General features: G+C 40.3%; 1 protein-coding gene across 1 annotated transcript in view; it reads right to left on the reverse strand.

Moving 5' to 3' along the window:
* Positions 1–10,210: 10,210 nt before the first annotated feature.
* Positions 10,211–19,525, reverse strand: part of emc2 (ER membrane protein complex subunit 2) — a 40,253-nt gene continuing 30,938 nt past the window's right edge. Inside the window, exon 11 of the mRNA XM_077527737.1 lies at positions 10,211–10,739. Coding sequence (XP_077383863.1) covers positions 10,653–10,739 — 87 coding nt within the window. The 3' untranslated portion in view covers positions 10,211–10,652. The remainder of the gene's footprint in view (positions 10,740–19,525) is intronic.

Consider the following 19,525-nt stretch of genomic DNA (forward strand, 5'->3'; position numbering starts at 1 on the left):
AAACAGAAATGTTTTTTTGTACTGATATTCAATCGCAGCTAAGGCATTTTCAGAAGACGAAAAAAACCAAAAAAAACCCGATGGTGACTCACCATTGTCCTCACTGTCCTCACTATGCATCAATCACCAATCAATCCAACTGTTTAGTGTCATATAATGAGCTGTTTATAGATATAATTAACCAAAAATATACAGAATTTGCATGAAAAAACTCTGTTCCAGCACTAGAATAACAATTGCAAACTACAAGAGGAGATTTAATGATTGTTTGTCAGATGTGAGAATGCTGGTGTGAGATCGCGTGATTTACGGTCTTCTGGGGGGATTTATATGTCACAAATCCAATTTTTGTATACACTATCAGTTTCCTACTCCATTTTAACCAACAGACCATGTTCACACGTCCCAAACCCTCTGCAGACCACAACTTCCTAACATAGGACCCCTGCCGCTTAACAGACCCCCTCAAACCCAGACCACTTCAACTACTAAGTCAGAGCATGTTCAAATGAGCCAGGCAATAAAAAAGGTCAAACATGTCGAGCTCTTCTCACCGCCACACTTTCTATTCACCACGGAAGTGATGTCATAGAGTTATTTTAAGATGCAATGCGTTATCAAAGTGCATTAGTCCTGTGGTGTGTAAGATCACATCCAAGGTGTCTTTCTGTCAACTTGAGAGAAGACAACAAGGACCTTGAAAGGACTTCTAGTAATCAAATGGTGTTGCCCAATGCTTTTACTGTCTGTCCATCCATCATCATCCATCCATTTTCTATACCAGCTGACTTGTTGAGTGAAAGGAAGGGAACATCCTGGACGAGTCAGCAGCCTATTGCAGGGCATTTGCACACACATAGAGACCTTGGGACAATTATGAATGTTCATTTAACGGCACAAACAGATGGACACTAATGAATAACAGCAGTCACACAAGATCCAAAAAGGAACTACAACCTACACGAACTAAATAAGATGCTTACAACTTGCGTCCTATGTGTCATGACTGTGTTTTGTTTGTGGCAAATGTCTACTGTTTGGTTTTATTTGACTTTATATGAACTGATGCAATCGGCTTGTAACTATGTCATGTCAAGAATCTTTAATCTCTCTATATGGTTAGAAGCCAGTCAGCAGCGAATCAGATAAATCCATGTCAGTCCTGTTTCAGCTCCTTATATGGTCAGGCGCCAGTCAGCAGCGAATCAGATACAGCCATGTCAGTCCTGTTTCAGCGACGTATCAGGGTTACCCACATGTCTCGCCACAGCCAATCTGATCGATTCACTGTCTATCTAAGCCCAACTGAGAAGCTTGTGCTTGGTCAGATTATTCCTCTGTCCAGCCGGCCACCTGCTTCTCTCTTCCTCAATGCCTTCGCATTGTTTCTGGTCAAGTCAAGTTAGTTCCACGCCTTTTGATGTTATGCGAATAAACTGTTAAACTCTTGTTTGTGTCTGCTCTTTGGGATCCAACCCAGAACATAACACTATGACACATCAGATGATGTTTCCAACTCCAAAATATGCAACTTTTGGAGCCTTCAAACTTCAAAGTAGCACAGAAATGTAATTTTTGTTGGACTGCAGTTGGACATGTGGATTTAAGGATATGTTTGCAGACCTTACCACAACAGCAACATTTGATTGGTGAAATAACAATCTGCTCATTGTGCCAGCATGATCAGAGTGTTCTAAACATTTGAAAATTGACTGGCAAGCCTCAGTGTTGAAAGTAACTCCAGTCAAGGGCGTTTGAGGTTAACAGTGGACTTTTGGTTTTGTCAATCAATCAAGGACTTGGGAGATAGAACAGACTGGTCTCACATTTGGAACCCATGACTCAATGTGTTAAATATCAAATTCCATTCTGACAATGTAACAATACAGTATATTGGACTCAGGGAGGCTTGGTGTTGTAGATGTAAACTAACCAGCATTTTTCCTGTCGTGAGTCAAAGGAATTAAAAGAATACCTATATGGCCCTTAATTCCGGGTCATACAGTACACTGCAAATTGGACTGAACTAATGCCTCTTAGTGTCCAGAAGATCCTTTCCGACAATGATGTCACTGGTGGCAAAGTAAAACGTAATGAGATTGAGTGTGTCATCAAGGGGCGTTATTTATTCGAACGACACAGAACTAAAGTGCCAATGATAGATCTGACAGTTTGACTGATGGTGTTGTCTGTAGGTTTGCGTCTGCGTCTGCTGGATGGAGCTGGGCTCATTAATCTCGTCTCACTCATGACAGGAAAGGCAAGAAAATATCAGTCAGCTTATTTAAGTCTGTACCGGTCAGACCAGTCCATTGCCCTCTCACTTTAAGGGCATTTGGCAATGAAATTGATCAAACTCAGCTGTTTTAATGTCTGCCTGTCAGCGCTAATTTAAGAGCAGTGATATATTAGATGGCCTCTTTGTGTTTCTTTAACTTGTACTGTAGTGTATAGGGATGTCCCAATCTGATCACGTGATCAGAAATCGGGTCTGATCATGTGATTGGTGACTTGATCATCATCCCTCTCAGTGTGGATGAACTCCTCCTGGGTACCTTTCCTCGCAGGGTTCTTCTGTGCCCTGCCATGTTGTGCTTTGCGTGTGTGTCTGTTGTGTGTCTGTGGGTACGATCTTTTTATTGTATGATGTTTTAATTGTTCAGCACTTTGAGTTGCATTCGAATGTACGAAAGGTGCTATATAAATAGTTTGATTTTATTTGATTTGATCGGAATCAGACGTCTTCCGATCAGGACTCGAATAAATATATGAGGTTATTTCACACAGCTAACCCTGGGATTACACCGGAGAGATTTATAACCGAGGTGGAAAGCAACAAAATTAGATATGACACGGCACATCCCTTTTACAAAGACAACTTAAAAAGGAATGCTGCATGGAACGTCATAGCAGGAGCGGACGTTGAGTTCAGTCAAAGAAAGTCCAACTCTCTTTCTGCTCCTCTGTTGAGCACAGACTTTCTGTGTCTTTGTCGGTGTTTTTAATGCCACATTATCGCGCGCGATCACGCGAGAAGTTGTCGGCGACAGAGCTGCCGGACCGGAGTTGTGCACAGCCGGTGTGAGTTGGACAAAAAATTGACGCGTCCGGAGTACGCAGTCAAGACGCATCGGAGCGGAGATGCAACGCACACGCATCCCATGTAATCCCGGGTTAAGCCTGCGCCATGGCTTTAGCATTGCTACAGTGACACTATTGACTGAATAGCAGGCTAAACAAGGAACTGGCTATTAGTTGATCATCTTTAATGTGGAAAGTGGAGCCGGTGCGACTTGTACTGTGTGCAAGCTAGTGAGCATTTGGTGTGGCAGAAAGGTTATAAATGTGTTGCATGCTTCACCACTGCACTTCACTGCCGGGCAGCCTGGCACCTCCGCCATAAGGCACTGATGACTCTGGATGTGCTAACGGGTCCTCCCCGCTGATCGAGCTGAGGCACCCAACGGGCCTCTGCAGTAGCGTTGGTCGAGCTAAGCCTAGCATGTATCCGGAGAGTCGGACATCCTACACTGGGTCTTGTCTGGTGTGAGTCCATACCCAAAGTCAGGATATGAAAGATTAAATACATTTTGCGTGCTTGCCCTTTAAATGAAGCCTTTTGCTTTGATGTGAAGTTGCCCCCCTAACCCACACCAAATTTGACCGAAAAAAGCCATAATTTTTTTCGGTCATCCAAAGTTGATGCCCCCCTTTCTACTGAGAAACGGACCCAAAATGACACAATTTGTAAGTTGCTGCGTTTATGCTTCTTTCACGTACGTATATATACACGGTATTTTTTTCTTCCTAAAGAAAAACATTAGGTTAGCCCATCAATTTGTGTTAAATAATGACTACAGTAGGGTCTCAAAAATAAAGCTCTCATAAAAAAAAGGCCTACTGGTTAATCATAGCCCCTTGAGATGTACAAAAAAAAAATAGGTTTTTAAATGTTTTACTTCGTTGAACCACTGCTCCACTACCATATAAAAGGTGTTGGGGTAGTTTTGCTTAAAAAAATAAATAACTAAATAAAAAAAAAATATTTTTAATACAATGCTGAGGTATCGGATAAGGAATCAGAATTGGCCGAATTCCAAAATTGTGACTTGGACTAGGGTCCAAAAGAGTGTGGAGTGGAACATCACTAATATTACAGAGCAGCAATGAAAACATGCAGTTAATGTGTTTTAAATAAATTGCCTAATATTCTGTTAGTGATGAAATAATTTACATCCATGAGAAATTCAATCATCACAAAGGTAGCATAAAACTGGGCTTCAGTCTAGAATTACCAATTATATAGCACAGTGTATGATATACAGTATACAATATTACTGACACAGCAACTCTTGTGTTGCATTGCCATACAATCTGTTGGATCTTAATAGGCACGGGCAGTGACAATTGAGAATATTGAGCTCAACCACAGAAGTCTCAATTTCACAGAGAAGGTAGATTTTCCTGCACCTTGCAGATTTGTTTTGCTCGCTGTGGTGTTGTTGACTCTGATGCTGAGATGCCCCAATACATCAATTCCATTGTCTTGGCCAGTGTGACGTAATGTGCTTCACATGAATCTTTTGGGATAATATTACGACAATAGATATGCCTAAATCGTAGTATACATGTCAAAGTATATGTAATAAAAGATAAATATGTGTTTCTTTTTTAACAGAATGCTACAGTGGACAAAAGGGTGTCAGATGAGAACCGTCAGATGAACTGCACAGGCAGTAAGTGCAGACACTTTAATTATACTTATATCACGACAGAACTAGACCAAGTGCAATTTCTGGAGAAATTGCGTGGGAATGCTGACAGCTGAATGCTAATAGCTAAATGCTAAGCTGAATGCTTATGAAGTAAATTGAAAGATAAATCATGTGAAAATTACAGTTTTCATTGAAGTTGAAAGATAAATGAATAAAATGAAAACTTGAACTGCAATCTGCCTAAGGTGGGATTTAATTATTTCAGACAAATTATAATCCATTTCCTGATGCGATAGACAGTTGGTGCCAAACCATCGAATGTACTAAAATGTGGCTCAAGCGGGGTTTGAACTCCATGCGGGAAGCAGTTGCTCTAACGACTGAGCTAACTTGCCTTCTTCATATTCATGGTTAATGGTGTTTGTATTTTAAAAATAGCCATTTGATGACAGCCAACGTGCACTTAATCATTTCAGTTGCCATATTTGCAACGCACAGTCTGAGGTGGGGTTCGAACCCAGGACTTCCTGGTTAGTGGACAGCACACTTAACCAAGTGTGCCAATGAGCAGTAGCTGAGAGATAGTAATGATGTTCAATAGGGATGTCACGATAAGGGCAATATCGTGATATCCTGATATTAAAACTGCCACAATATTGTCGTCGTCATGTTCACAATATTTAAAAGGAACACATCTGTTAAAAAAGTCAGGTTGATTTCCATTTGTGCAGTTCCGGCACCCTTTAGTGTCTAGTTTATTGGTGCAATTTAATCTTTATTACGGATGTTTTGGCCTTCTGTGTTCAAAATCTATGCTAATTGTCAGATAAAGGGGAACCTAATTTGCTTGTGAAGCGATCAACGTGTGCTTGCATTAGCAAGTAAGTGCCTCAGTATTGTTATTAGAGATTGTAGGTGGTTTATATGCATTGCTGTTATGTACAAAAGCACAATATTGTGCTTTTTTAAGTATGAGCTCTTTTTTTTTTTTATAATATTGTGATCGATCGCCAACCCCCCCACAATATTGTGATAATTATCGTATCGTGACCTTCATATCGTGATAATATCGTATCTTGATGTTTGGATATCATTACATCCGTAATGTTCAGTTGTATGTGTGGAAGTGGGCATGGAAGGTGGGACTTAGAAAAAGTTCAATGTCAGTCCCATTGAAAATGAATGGGGAAAAGGTGATCTTTAGCGTTATATTGTGCAAATACTTAAAGTAATGTGGAATCAGGCCATATATACCCCGGAAGGTGTGAATTTCTGAAGCAAGTTGAAATTTGAATGCTGTAAATTGTAAGTATAGAGTTGTTTCTCGGCAAAAAAAGTGAGGAGAATAAAAATCCATGTGAGAATGAGATAGTTGCAGCATAGTCACAATGAAAGGCTTGAAGAGGTTGGCAGTAGAGATCCAGGTGGCTTGATACATAGTTCAGTGTCACAGGTGAGCAATTGACAGAAAGAACATAGCCGAGAAGTATTCAGTGTCGATAGACTAGCAAGCTGAGTGTGCAACAATGAACCGAGAAGCAAGATAAGTACTTCAAATCACACTTACGTACTTGGATGAATGGCCTTGGCTTCAATCCACCTCTGATAATGTGGTGTGTGGCTCATCAAAATCCTGAGGAGGATGTGTTCACACACCAGTGAATATGCAATGTAAAAGAATCTTATTGCATTGTTTCCAGTTGCAATGAGATGATTGCATGGAAGTAGAAAGGCGTAAATATATCAGCATATGAGATGTCGCCAAGACAACCCCAAACCTCCTCTTCATCCTCATTGTCCCATCTTTAGTTGAATCCCTCTCAGGGTATAAAATATCACTTTGTGGTCGCCATTAACATTCACCCAGGAAGCTCAATCAGTAGCCAATTCTGGTTTTCCCTCCTTTTATAATTAGGCTCCAGGCAGTGTGGGATAAGGCCGAGCATTTTGGCTGAGAAGACCCTCAGAGATGGGAGTTTGTGGTTTGGAAAGTCTTGGCTGGAAGGAACAGCTGTATTTTGGAGCCAGCAACTTGCCTTTCTCAGATGTGAATCATGTCCTACACAGTGACAAAGTTCGCAGACAAGATGAGAACTCAGACGTGTGCATGGCCAAGGATTCTGTCAGAAAGCAACTTTAAAAAAAAATAAAAAAAATAAAAGTCTCGCATTTCCGCTGGCTGGCTTCTTAAAAAAGATTCTGGAGGCTTCTGGACAAAAGCTATTTAAGGCAGGGTTCACCAATTACGGTTCACGAGGTCCAGAGTCCTGCATAATCAGGTGTGCTAGTGGGCGCAAACATTTAAAACCTGCAAGACTACGTACCTCGAGGACTGGAATCGGTAAACCCTGCTATAAGGAGAACATCGTCTGCCTCAAATCAATTGCTTAAATTCCAATTCATGTTTACAGTGTTGCAAGACAACAAATTGCATTGAACAAGCTCAAGCTGACACAAAGGCATGCCTGCATTCAACACTTTCATAATCCAAATTTAATAAACACACCAACTGTGGTTTGGTAAGTCAAAGTGAAAACCTGCTAATTATCAAAATGGTTTGCATTCATATTCATTCAAAGATGAAAGGTTAAACCAAGAGGAGATCAGTGTTCATAAATAAGGTAATTAAAACTGCATTTTAAAAATAATTTTGTTATGTGCTGAATGGTTGGAACCCAAAGCGTAGACATAAATAAGGTTTTAACTATTTATTCACATAACCTGACTAAACGAAAAACAATGAGAATGCATCGAGAATCACGAGATGCCAAGCCCCCTTTGGGCTGCAGAGAAGCACAGAGGAACAGGGAGTAATAATCCGGCAACACACACATTTCTCAGACAGCTTAAATAGACAGTGAATCGATCTCATTGGTTGTAGCTAGACATGTGGGTACCAGTACTGACATGGAATTATCGGATTGGCTGTTGACCTGTTGACCCAGTAACGCGATTAAAGATTCTGGACATCATCTAACATCACATAGCAATAAAGAGTCTTGTCACCCACATAACATCACATAGCATTAAACCAGCCGAAACCTGATGCTGGTTACATCAGTACAAAAGAGACACTTTAACCGCAACTTAACAGGTCATAGACTCAAACTTGACCCACGCGTGAACCCAGTCATGAGACTAGACCCCAAACAAACCTGCTGCATGACTCGAGTCATGACAAATCAAGGACAAGATCCTGGATACAAGTGGCCAAAATGAGTTTCCTCCGCAGGGTGTCCGTGGTCTCCCTTAGAGATAGGATGAGAAGCTTGGTCATCCGGGAGGAACCAGCTGACGTGGCTCGGGCATCTGGTTCGAATGCCTCCTAGACACCTCTTTTGAGAGGTGTTCCCGGCATGTCTTACTGGTAGGAGGCCCTGGAGATGACCCAGGATAAGCTGGAAAGACTCGGCTGGCCTGGGACTGCCTTGTGATCGCTGAGGAGCTGGTTGAAGTGGCTGGGGAGAGGAAAGTCTGGGCTTCCCTCCTGAAGCTGCTGCCCCCGCTACCCAAGACCAGATAAGTGGTAGTAAATGCATGGACGAATGGGTTTCCCAGATGTCTTCCAATCAAGACTCGAAATAGAAATGTGATTTCCCCGCTGATACCCAAATATACAAAATGAATACAGTGCCTCTTAAGTATGAAAATGAAAGTACTTTTGCTAAGCAAATATCTGTCTGCCCAACGTTCAGTAAAAGAGCCTACATCATTTTCGTTTGGGCCCCCCAAAAATTGGGTTATTGACCCTAAGAGTTGGAAATGTTGCTTTAATGAATTAATGATGGCACTCGATGAAAACTAGAATCACTTATACTTTCAAGCTATCCTTACAGGATGATGAATGAGAGTATCAAAATTCTAAAGTAAATTATCCTGTAGTTGCCGCTGTGTTGGAAAACATAATATTGCTTTTGTGGACGTTACCACCAAGCCTGTGAGATAAATTCTTCTGGAAAATATGAATTTCTATACCATAACATAGTCAAATTCATCAAGTTTACCTCAGCAGATTGCACATGTAACAATTTGGAGTTCATAAGAGTAGAGATACATGTATCAATCATCCTCAGCCACTGTATATTACATATACTGTACATGAAGGAGAGAAGAATGTCCTGCGTGCCTGTCGATCACAGAGAAACATGATTGTACTCCATAAAAGATAGTAATTTCTTAGAAATATGACTAAACGTGAACTTTTAGTTTCCCCTTTCTGTTTACAAAATTTATTGCAACATTATGGGCAGCTGTCACAATCATCACCTTTGCTACTGCTACAAGCTATTCAAAGTGTATGCTTAGTTTCCTACTCATCAGCTAACCTGGCCTGCGAAGAGCAGAAGAGAACAAGTTTATACCCTTCAGCGGGGTGGAATTTCCTTGGTAATCCAAGGTTATAGGGAGCACTAAGAGTGAATCCCTTCCACACAATAAGATGAGCCACTAGTTTAGGGTGCTAAAAAGGCTCATTCTCCTGTAACTTTCAGGTGTCCACAGTTATACAAGTGTGTAGACAAGGAAAAGGATGCATTGGTTTATTCAGTCTCGACAATATCCCACTGCAGGGACAAAAAAATAATAATTCTTTGCTCAAAAAAAAAAGTTTGGATCGTAACTTAGGAAAGCAAAGGAATGATGGCCCAGAGTGTATTGATAAATGATGTGGAACCCACTATTTTTGATCATTAATTCTGAGCTGAAGACAAGCTGCACGTAACAATCCATGCAGTCCAAAGTTTAAAGCAAGACAACAGCCAAAGTACACTTCCAGGTGAATGCCATCACTCAACTCTGAAAGGTTCCACTTGCAATCATTTTTCCTCCAGACTACAGGTGGCACTGTTGTCTCAGTACGTTTGTAGTGTCTTACTCAGGGGGCGCATCACCGAAATTCCATGAATAGCATCAAGTCTTAATCTTGCTTGTCAAAATATGCACATTCTATATACAAATAGTGTAAAACCAGAATGGCACAGTGTGTGAGTGGTACAGAGGTATTGGGTTTGAATTTGGCTCTGGCCTTCCTATAAGGAGGGTACATGTTCTCTAAGCCTAGTGTGTAATGTAATATATATATATATATATATATATATATATATAGGATCCAGAAAACCAAATATGAAAGATCGACAAACAAATGTAAATTCACATAACACCCGAACTTGTACAGGTGAGTGACATTTTAAGGCCCTATTTCGATAGAAAATTGCGTGTAAATGACAGCACCTAAAACGCTGAATGTTTTATTTCTGCTTTCCAATTCAATGCAGACTGTTCTCTGCTATATTCCAAATAAAATGACAGAAACATTATACAGTGTGTTCTAGTTGATGCAGCTGCTGCCTTGGATAACTGAAAGGGAGAATTTTGGAATTGTCTTTTCACGCCCAATCCTGCTAAAGTAAGTATCAAGGAGCCGCACCCTTGTAAAACACTTCAATAAATGGAAATGTAGCAGAAAACACAATAACGAAACACCCAAAGAAAATGTGTTCAGTTCAGTTCAACTTTTATTAAGACATTTTTCTAGATTTAACAAAAAAGCAAGTTTTCTTACATATTTATCAGTGCAGACTGGTCGCCACACTGTCTCGATAAATAGCACGTACTATAAATCTTTTTCTCGTTCGTGTCCACGATGTCGCTTGCTAGGTCAACTGAATGTAAAACAAAACAAATTAGATACTTGTGTATTGTACCACAATATAACAAATGTAAGGACAAACGTTTTCATTTGAGAGGAAGCAACACTCTACCATTATCCATATCAATTTCAGCCAATTACCAGAGCCAAACTTGAAAGGGCACAAAACAAAACAAACCAATGTTAGATTAGGTTTCCCTTCAAGTCATTGGCTATTTGAGCTGCCGTATGGCCCCCAAGAGCATGTGGTCATCAAAAGGAGAAAGAAGGACGGTCTTGGTGGAGGACATCTAGGACATAGTTATCTGCATGGATTCCAGCATCTCCTCCACTGCCTTGAGAGAGCACTTGTTCTCCTTGGACCCGCGACCAGCCATCTGCATATATCAGAAGTACCACAAATGTAAGAAAAAGGAAGGGATGGGGATACATGTTCAAGTCTCTCTACAAGTAAAATAATGACTACACGTGATATTGTAAATATGAGCACGAGCACAAGCACCAAAAACATCCATTTTACTTGAACTCTATGTCACCATTTTACTTTAACGACTTGATGAGCAATCATGTAAAATAATACAAATACTCGGATCGGAAACAGTTGCATAAACACCACTTTATTTTTGTTCTCCGTGTCAGCTCCCAGGCAGGCTCAGTCCTCTTCCGAGGCCTCCAGTATTAGCACCCAACACAAATTTTTGCACTGCCTCCAAAGGGCTTCAAAAGGAAGTGCTGCAGATTGTAATCCAAAAGGCGTACATAATCACTCATCCATACACGTACTGTACATGAGCACACTTTTCAACCCAATTAAACTTGTTCTACTGACTGGGGCATGTCCCCACTGAACAGCAAACGATTAAGTCAACATCCTTAACCTTCGGCCATCCTTAACTGGGGGACAGAGCAAGAGGGTCAGGCTAATTAAAATAAATTTGCTCACTATTCAAAGGCTGCAATATGATGAATGTTCAATCTGATGTTTTGTCTTCTGGGACCCAACAAAGCAATTAATCACATTATCCGCGAACATTCTCTATTGACATTTCTAACTTACAAAACGGTGCTATGTCAGCGTGGTTACAACCACATACATTATGCATACCGTATTAATTAATGATAGTATATTTACATTATGAAAGTGAATCAATCTCTTGTTATTAAGTAGTTCTTAAGTTAATTTGGCTCAACAGTCTTGGGGAAAAAAAAAAGATCACTTAAAGTAGACATTTCATTAAAGCGATAAGAGGGACAGATAAGATGGTGACAATTGACAAGTGGCAATTAAAATGTGCTCCTAATCAAGAGAACACATTCTGAGTTATACAAGGTGAGAAATGAGCTTTATAGAGAGAATAATTAATTATAGCTTTCATGCACTACCCCAGATATAGGCAACTCTGATGATTAGAAGTCATGGTTTTTTTCCATAGCATACACTGTATATTTGCACATTGAAAAAGACAAAAAAAAACAAAAAACGTTAGTACGCCTCTGTTCATAAAAACAAAAACTCACAATTAAACAAAACTGAAAAACAATGGGGAAAAAAAATAACCATAAAAAAATCACATTGCTTTTGAATTCTGATTCAACAATTTTTATTTTTTTTTAATTCATGAAACAGGCAGACAAAAATGATCCAACTCCTGGCACAAAATATGAGATCAACGCTTCAAGGATAATCATTTAAAACGTTTTATTTTGGAGAAAAAAAAAAAAAGGAAAATCACGAATCTTGTCCAAAACTATTTTAATTAAAGCCACATTTTGAAGAAATGTCAAAAAAATAAAATAAAAAAAATAAGAAAAATGGCTGGAGTCACTTTTTTTTTTTTTTTCCAATTCTAGTAGAGGGGAAAAATATGGAATCACTCAATTTTCAGAGGGGGGAAAAAAATCATAGAATCATGAAAACAAACGCTGTTATGAAACATGAAGGAGTTAAGGCAAAAATGACTGCAAGAGTTGCCTTTTAACATCAGCACGCTCTATTGACGAGCCGCCACTGTTTTGAGCTGTGTCGACGGTGATGCAAAGCTAATGTCCATCCTCCAATGCCTTTCCTTTAATTCCTTGTCCTTTCTCACTCCTTTTGGTTACTGACATTCGTATCCGTCCATTCTTTTTTTTTTTTTTTTTTTTTTTTAAAGAGCTCAGAATTGTTAATTCGGTAGTCTTACCGATTCAACGTCTTATCATTGCTCTTTTTTTTCTTTTTCTTTTTTTTGTGTGTGTGTGCGTTTGCGTGTGCGCTTGCGTGTGTGCGTTTGCGTGCGCGTGCAAATACGTATGAATTTATACTCATTAATTCACCTAAAACCTTGTAAATATCCCATTACCCTTCGCCTTAACCAGGTACTTCAGAATCTTGCAGGAGTCGTGAGGTTCAAATGGTCAGGAGACCAGAGAAAAGGTCAGAAAAAATAAAGAGAAAAGAAAGATAAATCAAAGTGAAATCCAGCACCTACCAAACACTTCCTGCCTTCCCCATGGTTACAAAATCAAAGTCTTACGCCAACCCCGGAAGCCTCTAAATTCCAACAAATTAGCGAGATCTCAAGAGACCAGAGGAAAAACTAAAGAGAGGAAGGAGGGAAGGATCGATGAGGCAGAGTGAGATCCATAGAAGCCAGTACATCCAATCCATCAAAGTGAAATCCAGCACCAACCAAACCCCTCCTGCGTGGTTACAAAACCAGAGTCTTATGCCAACCCCAGAAACCTCAAACTTCCAATAAATTGAGATCTCAAGTGACCAGAGGAAAAACTAAAGAGAGGAAGGAGGGAAGGATAGATAAAGCCAAGTGAGATCCACAGACACCAGCACCCACTGATTCAAGGGGCTGTGGGAGGGAGAGGCAAATTCTGTTTGAGTTTCAGTAGATGCTGGTGCGATGGATCTGGCATGCATAAGGACCACCACCAAAGAAAGAAGCCGTCAACCGCGGTCCAGCAAAGCGAGCACCACCCCCCCCCCCCCAGAATCCCCAGGCCGCGGCAGCCCCAAGGCCACCCCCAAGCCACCCGAGCGGACACCGTTCGGCGAGCCGACCCAGACGCCCGGAACACCCCCGCCCCAGCCCCGGCCCACACCCCCGAGCCCAAGGCCGCAGAACGAGCCCCGGCGGGCCCCCACAGCGCCCCACCGGTCCCCAGCCCCCATCCACCCACGACCCCCCCGCACCCCACCGAAACCCGCCACCCGTCACGACCCAGGCCCCGCCACCCCCGGCCCCCAAACCCCCGAACACACCCCGACCCCCAACACCCAAACCCCCACCCACCCATACCTCCACCCCCCCCCAAACAAGCCGCCCCCTCCCGACGACCGCCAACCCCCCCGCGAACCCCGCCCCCCACGAGCCCCCACCCCCGGAAACCGGCACCGGGCAGCAGCGCAGAGAGGGAAGACGTGCCCACCCCACCTCCAGCCGTGCGAAAGGAGAACAGCGGCGGGAGGGGGGAAGCAGAGGAGGAAGCACCGGGGGAGAGGCGGAACACCAGAACACCGAGCCCGGTGGGAAGAGGCCCCGGTCGTCACGCCAGCGTACTAGTGACACCTAACCCTGTTACTGAGTCCGCCAGCTCGCCGTCTGGCGAGCTCTACCCTTACACCGTGAATGTGGCCCCACCCAGTGCATATACAAGTGTGTGCGTGTGGTGCATTAAAATTGGGAGCAGGTGAGTCGGAGCAGAGGGAAAAAACTTTCCCTACTCCGATACACCCGCATCCCCCCCAAAAAATGAATATGTATATGTGTGGTGCATTAAAAAAGGAAATGGAGGGACAAAGTGGTGGGGCAGGGACACAGATGGGGGGTCCACAGCGCTGCCAGGCACTGCAGTCCATCCCCCCTGATGGCTCCCCGCCCCAACTCACCCCTCCCCTTGGACATGATGTGCATTAAAATTGGAGGGGAGTTGAAGGGTGAAGACGGTGTTTCCACCCTTCCCCACCCCACCAAGAAATGAGTTGTTGCCCTATGTGTATATTTACAAAGTGTATAGTGCAAAACTAGTGAAGTGAGTAAGAGGAGCGACCAGCGGGGCCTCACCCAACCCGGCGGGTGTCGGTGGCACGCCCACCCCCCAGGAGCCCTAGAATCTAGGCAGGATTAAGTTGCCAAATTAAGATTAAAATATTCTATGTACATAGTCCATATTTGTTTAAATCTTGATACTTGATTTTTATTTAAGGCAGAGATTTTTTCCATTGAGATATAATTTATTAGTAAGTTTAACCAGTGGTCGATATTTAGAGATTGTTTATTTTTCCAATTGACAAGGATTATTTTTTTAGCAATAGTAAGGGCTATAAGTATAGATTGAGATTGTTTACATGGTAGCTCAATTATTGTTAAGTCACCTAGTAAACACAATCTTGGAGATAAAGGAAGCCTACAGTTTAATATATCAGCGAGCTTTTCCAAGATTTTAGTCCAGAAATGCAGCACTGGAGTACATGACCATAAAGCATGAAGATAAGTATCGGCAGTGTTTTGTGAGCACTGGAGACAAATGTCGGAGTCAGAGAGTCCCATTTTTTTCATCATATATTGTGTAATATATGTTCTATGAAGTATTGGATAAGTTGCAAATTTGTCTGTTTGGTCATTTTAAATACATTTTCACAGATTTGGGTCCAAAAGTCTGGTTCCAGAACTATAGACAAGTCTTTTTCCCATTTTAAAGTCGTTAAATACGTTTTATTTGTGTATAAAAATAACTTATATATTTTTGATATTTTCTTTATTGTTGTTGGAGAAAGCTTTATAATATCTTTAGCTAAGACAGGCAGTTGGAGCGTATCCTGAAGTGTTGGGATTTGTTTCTTAACCATATTTTTGACTTGCAGATAATGTAAGAAATTTCCGTTTTTTATTTCATATTTTTGGACCAGGTTTGTATACGATATAAACTTATTATCTGAGAAAAGATGATGGTGTGTAATTCCTTTCTGCTCCCATAAGCTTAAATGGAACGACTGATTACTAAGTTGAAAGTCGGGGTTATGCCAAATGGGAGAGAGCCCACAGGGCGCCAATTGGGAGTTTGTAATTTCTAATGCCTTCCACCAGGCAGTCAGGGTGGCGGCTATCATTGGGTTTTTAAAACAATTATGTCGTTTTATTGATTTTGTAATAAAGAGCAAATCTAACAGTCTAAGATTATTACAATCCTTCTGCTCCAATTCCAACCAACAGTTAGTATCTCTGTTGGGTTGTGTCCATAGCACAAGATATTGTAGTTGATTAGCTATATAATAGTCATAAAGTTTGGTGCCTCTAAACCTCCTTTAGATTTACTTTCCTGAAGAGTAGATAGACTAATTTTGGCTTTTTTTTTATTCCAATAGAATTTTATGATAGCAGAGTCCAGCGATTGGAACCAGTTAGACGTAGGTTTAAATGGAATCATTGAAAATAAATAATTAATCTTTGGTAAAACTTTCATTTTTATAGTAGCTATCCGTCCTATTAAAGAGATCGGAAGATTATTCCAGCGCTCCAGGTCACTACGGATGCTATCCAATAATGGTAAAAAATTTAACGAAGTTAATTCAGATAACTTAGGTGAAATTTTAACCCCTAAGTATTTTAAATTACCTGTAGGAAAGGAGTAGTGTGGATCCTGACTTGTAGGGTTACATGAATTTTCTGTAATAGGTAATAATGTTGATTTTGTCCAGTTAATAGAGTAATCTGATAAGTGAGATAATTTAGTTATTAAGTTAAATGCTTCCCCTAACGAGATAGCAGGTTCTTCTAAATAGAGTAATATATCATCGGCATATAGATTAATTTTATGTTCTATTGTCCCGGAGTGGTTTCCTTGGATCCGTCTATCCTGACGTATAGCTAATGCAAGCGGCTCAATAAATATAGCAAATAATAAAGGAGACATTGGGCACCCTTGTCTTGTACCCCTTTGTAGAGTAAAACTCTGTGATGTAATCCCATTAGTAGTAACTGTAGCTTTAGGAGAATCATATAATATTGAGACCCATTGAATGAATGACTCCCCAAAGCCGAATTTATTTAAGGCAACAAAGAGGACGGACCAGTTAACTTTATCGAAGGCTTTTTCTGCATCCAGCGAAATAACAACTGCCTTTTTATCATACCGCTGTGACATACTAATCAAGTTAAAGAGCCTCCTAATATTATTAGTAGAATGACGACCTTTAATAAAACCTGTTTGATCGCTATGAATAATTGTCGAGATTACTGTCTCTAGTCGAGATGCCAAGGCCTTAGCGATAATTTTAATATCGGTATTAATTAGTGATATCGGTCGGTAACTTGACGGGAGGGTGGGGTCTTTTTCTGGCTTTAATAAAAGTTTAATTGCTGCTATAGTCATATCTTGACGTATATCACCCTTACTTTTAATTTCAGTTACTACTCTTAGAAATAATGGAGCAAACATTAACCAGAAATGTTTAAAAAATATAGCCGTCTGGACCAGGTGCTCTGCCATTAGGCATACTGTCTAAAGCACGATACAACTCATCTATAGTAAGCGGGGCATCTAGAATATCTTTATGTTCAGTAGATAACTGAGGTATATTTAAGCTATTTAGGAATACCTCAATATGTTCAGGATTAGGTCTATTAATTTCTGAGTATAGATTTCGATAATAGTTATAAAAAATATGGTTAATTTCTTCTGGTGATTGTGTTAATTCACCATTTATATCTTTAATAGCCGTTATAAGAGATTTTTCCCGATTCCGTTGAAGTTGATTTGCCAGAAATTTACCTGATTTATTATTATGTTCAAAATTATTATATCTCAACTGTTGTATTATAAACTCTGTCTTTTTAGATAACATGTTATCTAACTGTATTTTTATATTCTGTAGTTCCGTCCATATTTGATTATTTGGGTTTAATGCATATTCATCCGTTAGTTGTTTAATTTTATCTTCCAGGTATTTTTCTAATTTTTGATCCTGTTTCTTTTTATAAGTTGAATATGATATAATTTTCCCTCTAATTAACGCTTTCCCTGCTTCCCAGAGAAAAAATCCAAAAAATCTGCCCATTCCCTTCTAATAATTTTATCAAACTCTACGTCTTTCAGTAGTGAGATGTTAAAACGCCATATCGGGGGTAGTTTAAAGGTAGAGTCAATTTGTAGAGTGAGGGAGACTGGTGCATGATCACTTATAATTATAGAATGTATTTTTATAGCAGTTTTATCAACAATAGAATTATTTGTCAGGAAAAAATCAATTCTTGAGAATGATCGGTGCACCGCAGAGAAGAAAGTAAATTCCTTCTTAGTTGGGTTTTGAAGTCTCCAGCCATCGCTGAGGCCAAAATCCTCCATATATTCATCTATTACTTTAGCGGATCGTAATCGCCTTGTATATATCGTATTATTAGAACGATCTATTAATGGGTTTAAGACCGTGTTAAAATCACCTCCAATAATAATAGTAGAATTTGTTGCTAAATCGAGTAACCGAGAGAAAAATTCATGGAAAAAATCCGGGTCATCATTATTTGGGGCATATAAATTACCAATTGTATATACTTTATTAAATATAGTTACCTGGATAATAATATATCGGCCCTCTAAATCTATTACTATATTATTTAGAGTAAAGAATAAATTCTTATGTATAAGTATAGAGACACCTCTTTGTCTACTATTATAGGAGGCAGAGTAAACTTGACTAAAATTTTTATCTATAAATAATTTTTCTTCTGATTTTTGTAAGCGGGTTTCTTGTAGGAGACAAATATCTGCCTTAAATTTTGAGAGATGAAGTTTTTATTCTTTTTGCCTGGGAGCGAGCACCAAACACATTCCGTATCCGTCCATTCCATTTGCCGTCTGTCTCTTGCAGCCACATCCAGCGTGGCTACAGTCCCATTCACCTTAAACTATAATGTGCAACTGCTGTCACAGGAACATCAAACTGTTTGGAGATGTTCTTAAAGCTTTAACCTTTAACATACTTACCTTATGAAAAGACTCAGAACAACTCAGAACTCAGAACTTGTGCTGAATTGTTAGCATATAGTATAAAACACTTATTTCCCATTTCAGCTGTCCGGATTTTTGGGCATGATCAAAACCAAGCCGGAGTAACGCATAATCTTTCTGGCCTTTGTCGGCCCTCCCCCACTATATACACTGGCCTCCATAAATGAAACCCATGATCCAACAAAAGTGAATCGTTCGCTTCTAAATAAAAAAAATAATAGAATTCATGGACTTTGACAGGTGACTAATTCACATAAAATGACCCCTAGCACTTTTTCTTAAATAGTGAAAAAATGCACAAAAGTCTCATTTTGTACTTTTTTCAGACTCTTAATTTTTACATGGAGTAATAAACCTTCGATGAAACACGATTGCATCTTGTATAGGAAATGTCCCTATTGTGGGACCAACAAAGGTTATCCTAATCAAAACAGAGAACTTCGTAATGATCATCAAACATCAATTTCACCACAAAACCCTGCTCCTACCCAACTGTGTGAGAAAAGCACATCGAGCCCAAGTGCATATTGGCCTGCACACTAGCCTTTAGTGTTCTTGTTGACGGGCTGTTGCCGGCAGCTGATGAACTTGCCTGTTTGTTTGTTTTTACATGTGTTCCTGTGTGATTTCAACCATTACAACTTAGACCCCATTCCATAGCATCCACATAGTGGGAGTGTGGGGTTGTGTTCCTTTAGTTGCCAACGCCTGGCTGACAGTTTTCATTTATTTAAACCCTCAGTTGTGCTCAAGCATTCGAAAACAGGAACTGTCACTGGACTAACAATTTCCATGGCCTACGGTTTTTTCCTCTCTTTTGCAAAACTTCATCATAAACAGCAGTTGGCTAAGGTGTACAATTGGCTCCAAAATTTCCAAGTGTGACTCATTCAGCTGGATTTAGGGTGTGCTGTAATGATCATTGCATTTCATCGCCTGCGGCATTACTGCAGATCTGAGGCAATTATCTTCTCAGCCTGAGGTGTGAGCACTATTTTCAAACACGCGGAATAGACAAGACAGCCCTTTTTATAGAATTATGCCGCAGCAGGAGTTCATGGTCCGTGACAGAGGAACTGACCAGAAAATCGTGAGTTTGCAGCTATGGAGTAAATGCACGAATACACGAATCTGATGCCGGACATGCTGACAGTCAGGTTGA

Source organism: Festucalex cinctus, chromosome 7, assembly GCF_051991245.1.
Source record: "Festucalex cinctus isolate MCC-2025b chromosome 7, RoL_Fcin_1.0, whole genome shotgun sequence".
NCBI classification, from domain to species: domain Eukaryota; kingdom Metazoa; phylum Chordata; class Actinopteri; order Syngnathiformes; family Syngnathidae; genus Festucalex; species Festucalex cinctus.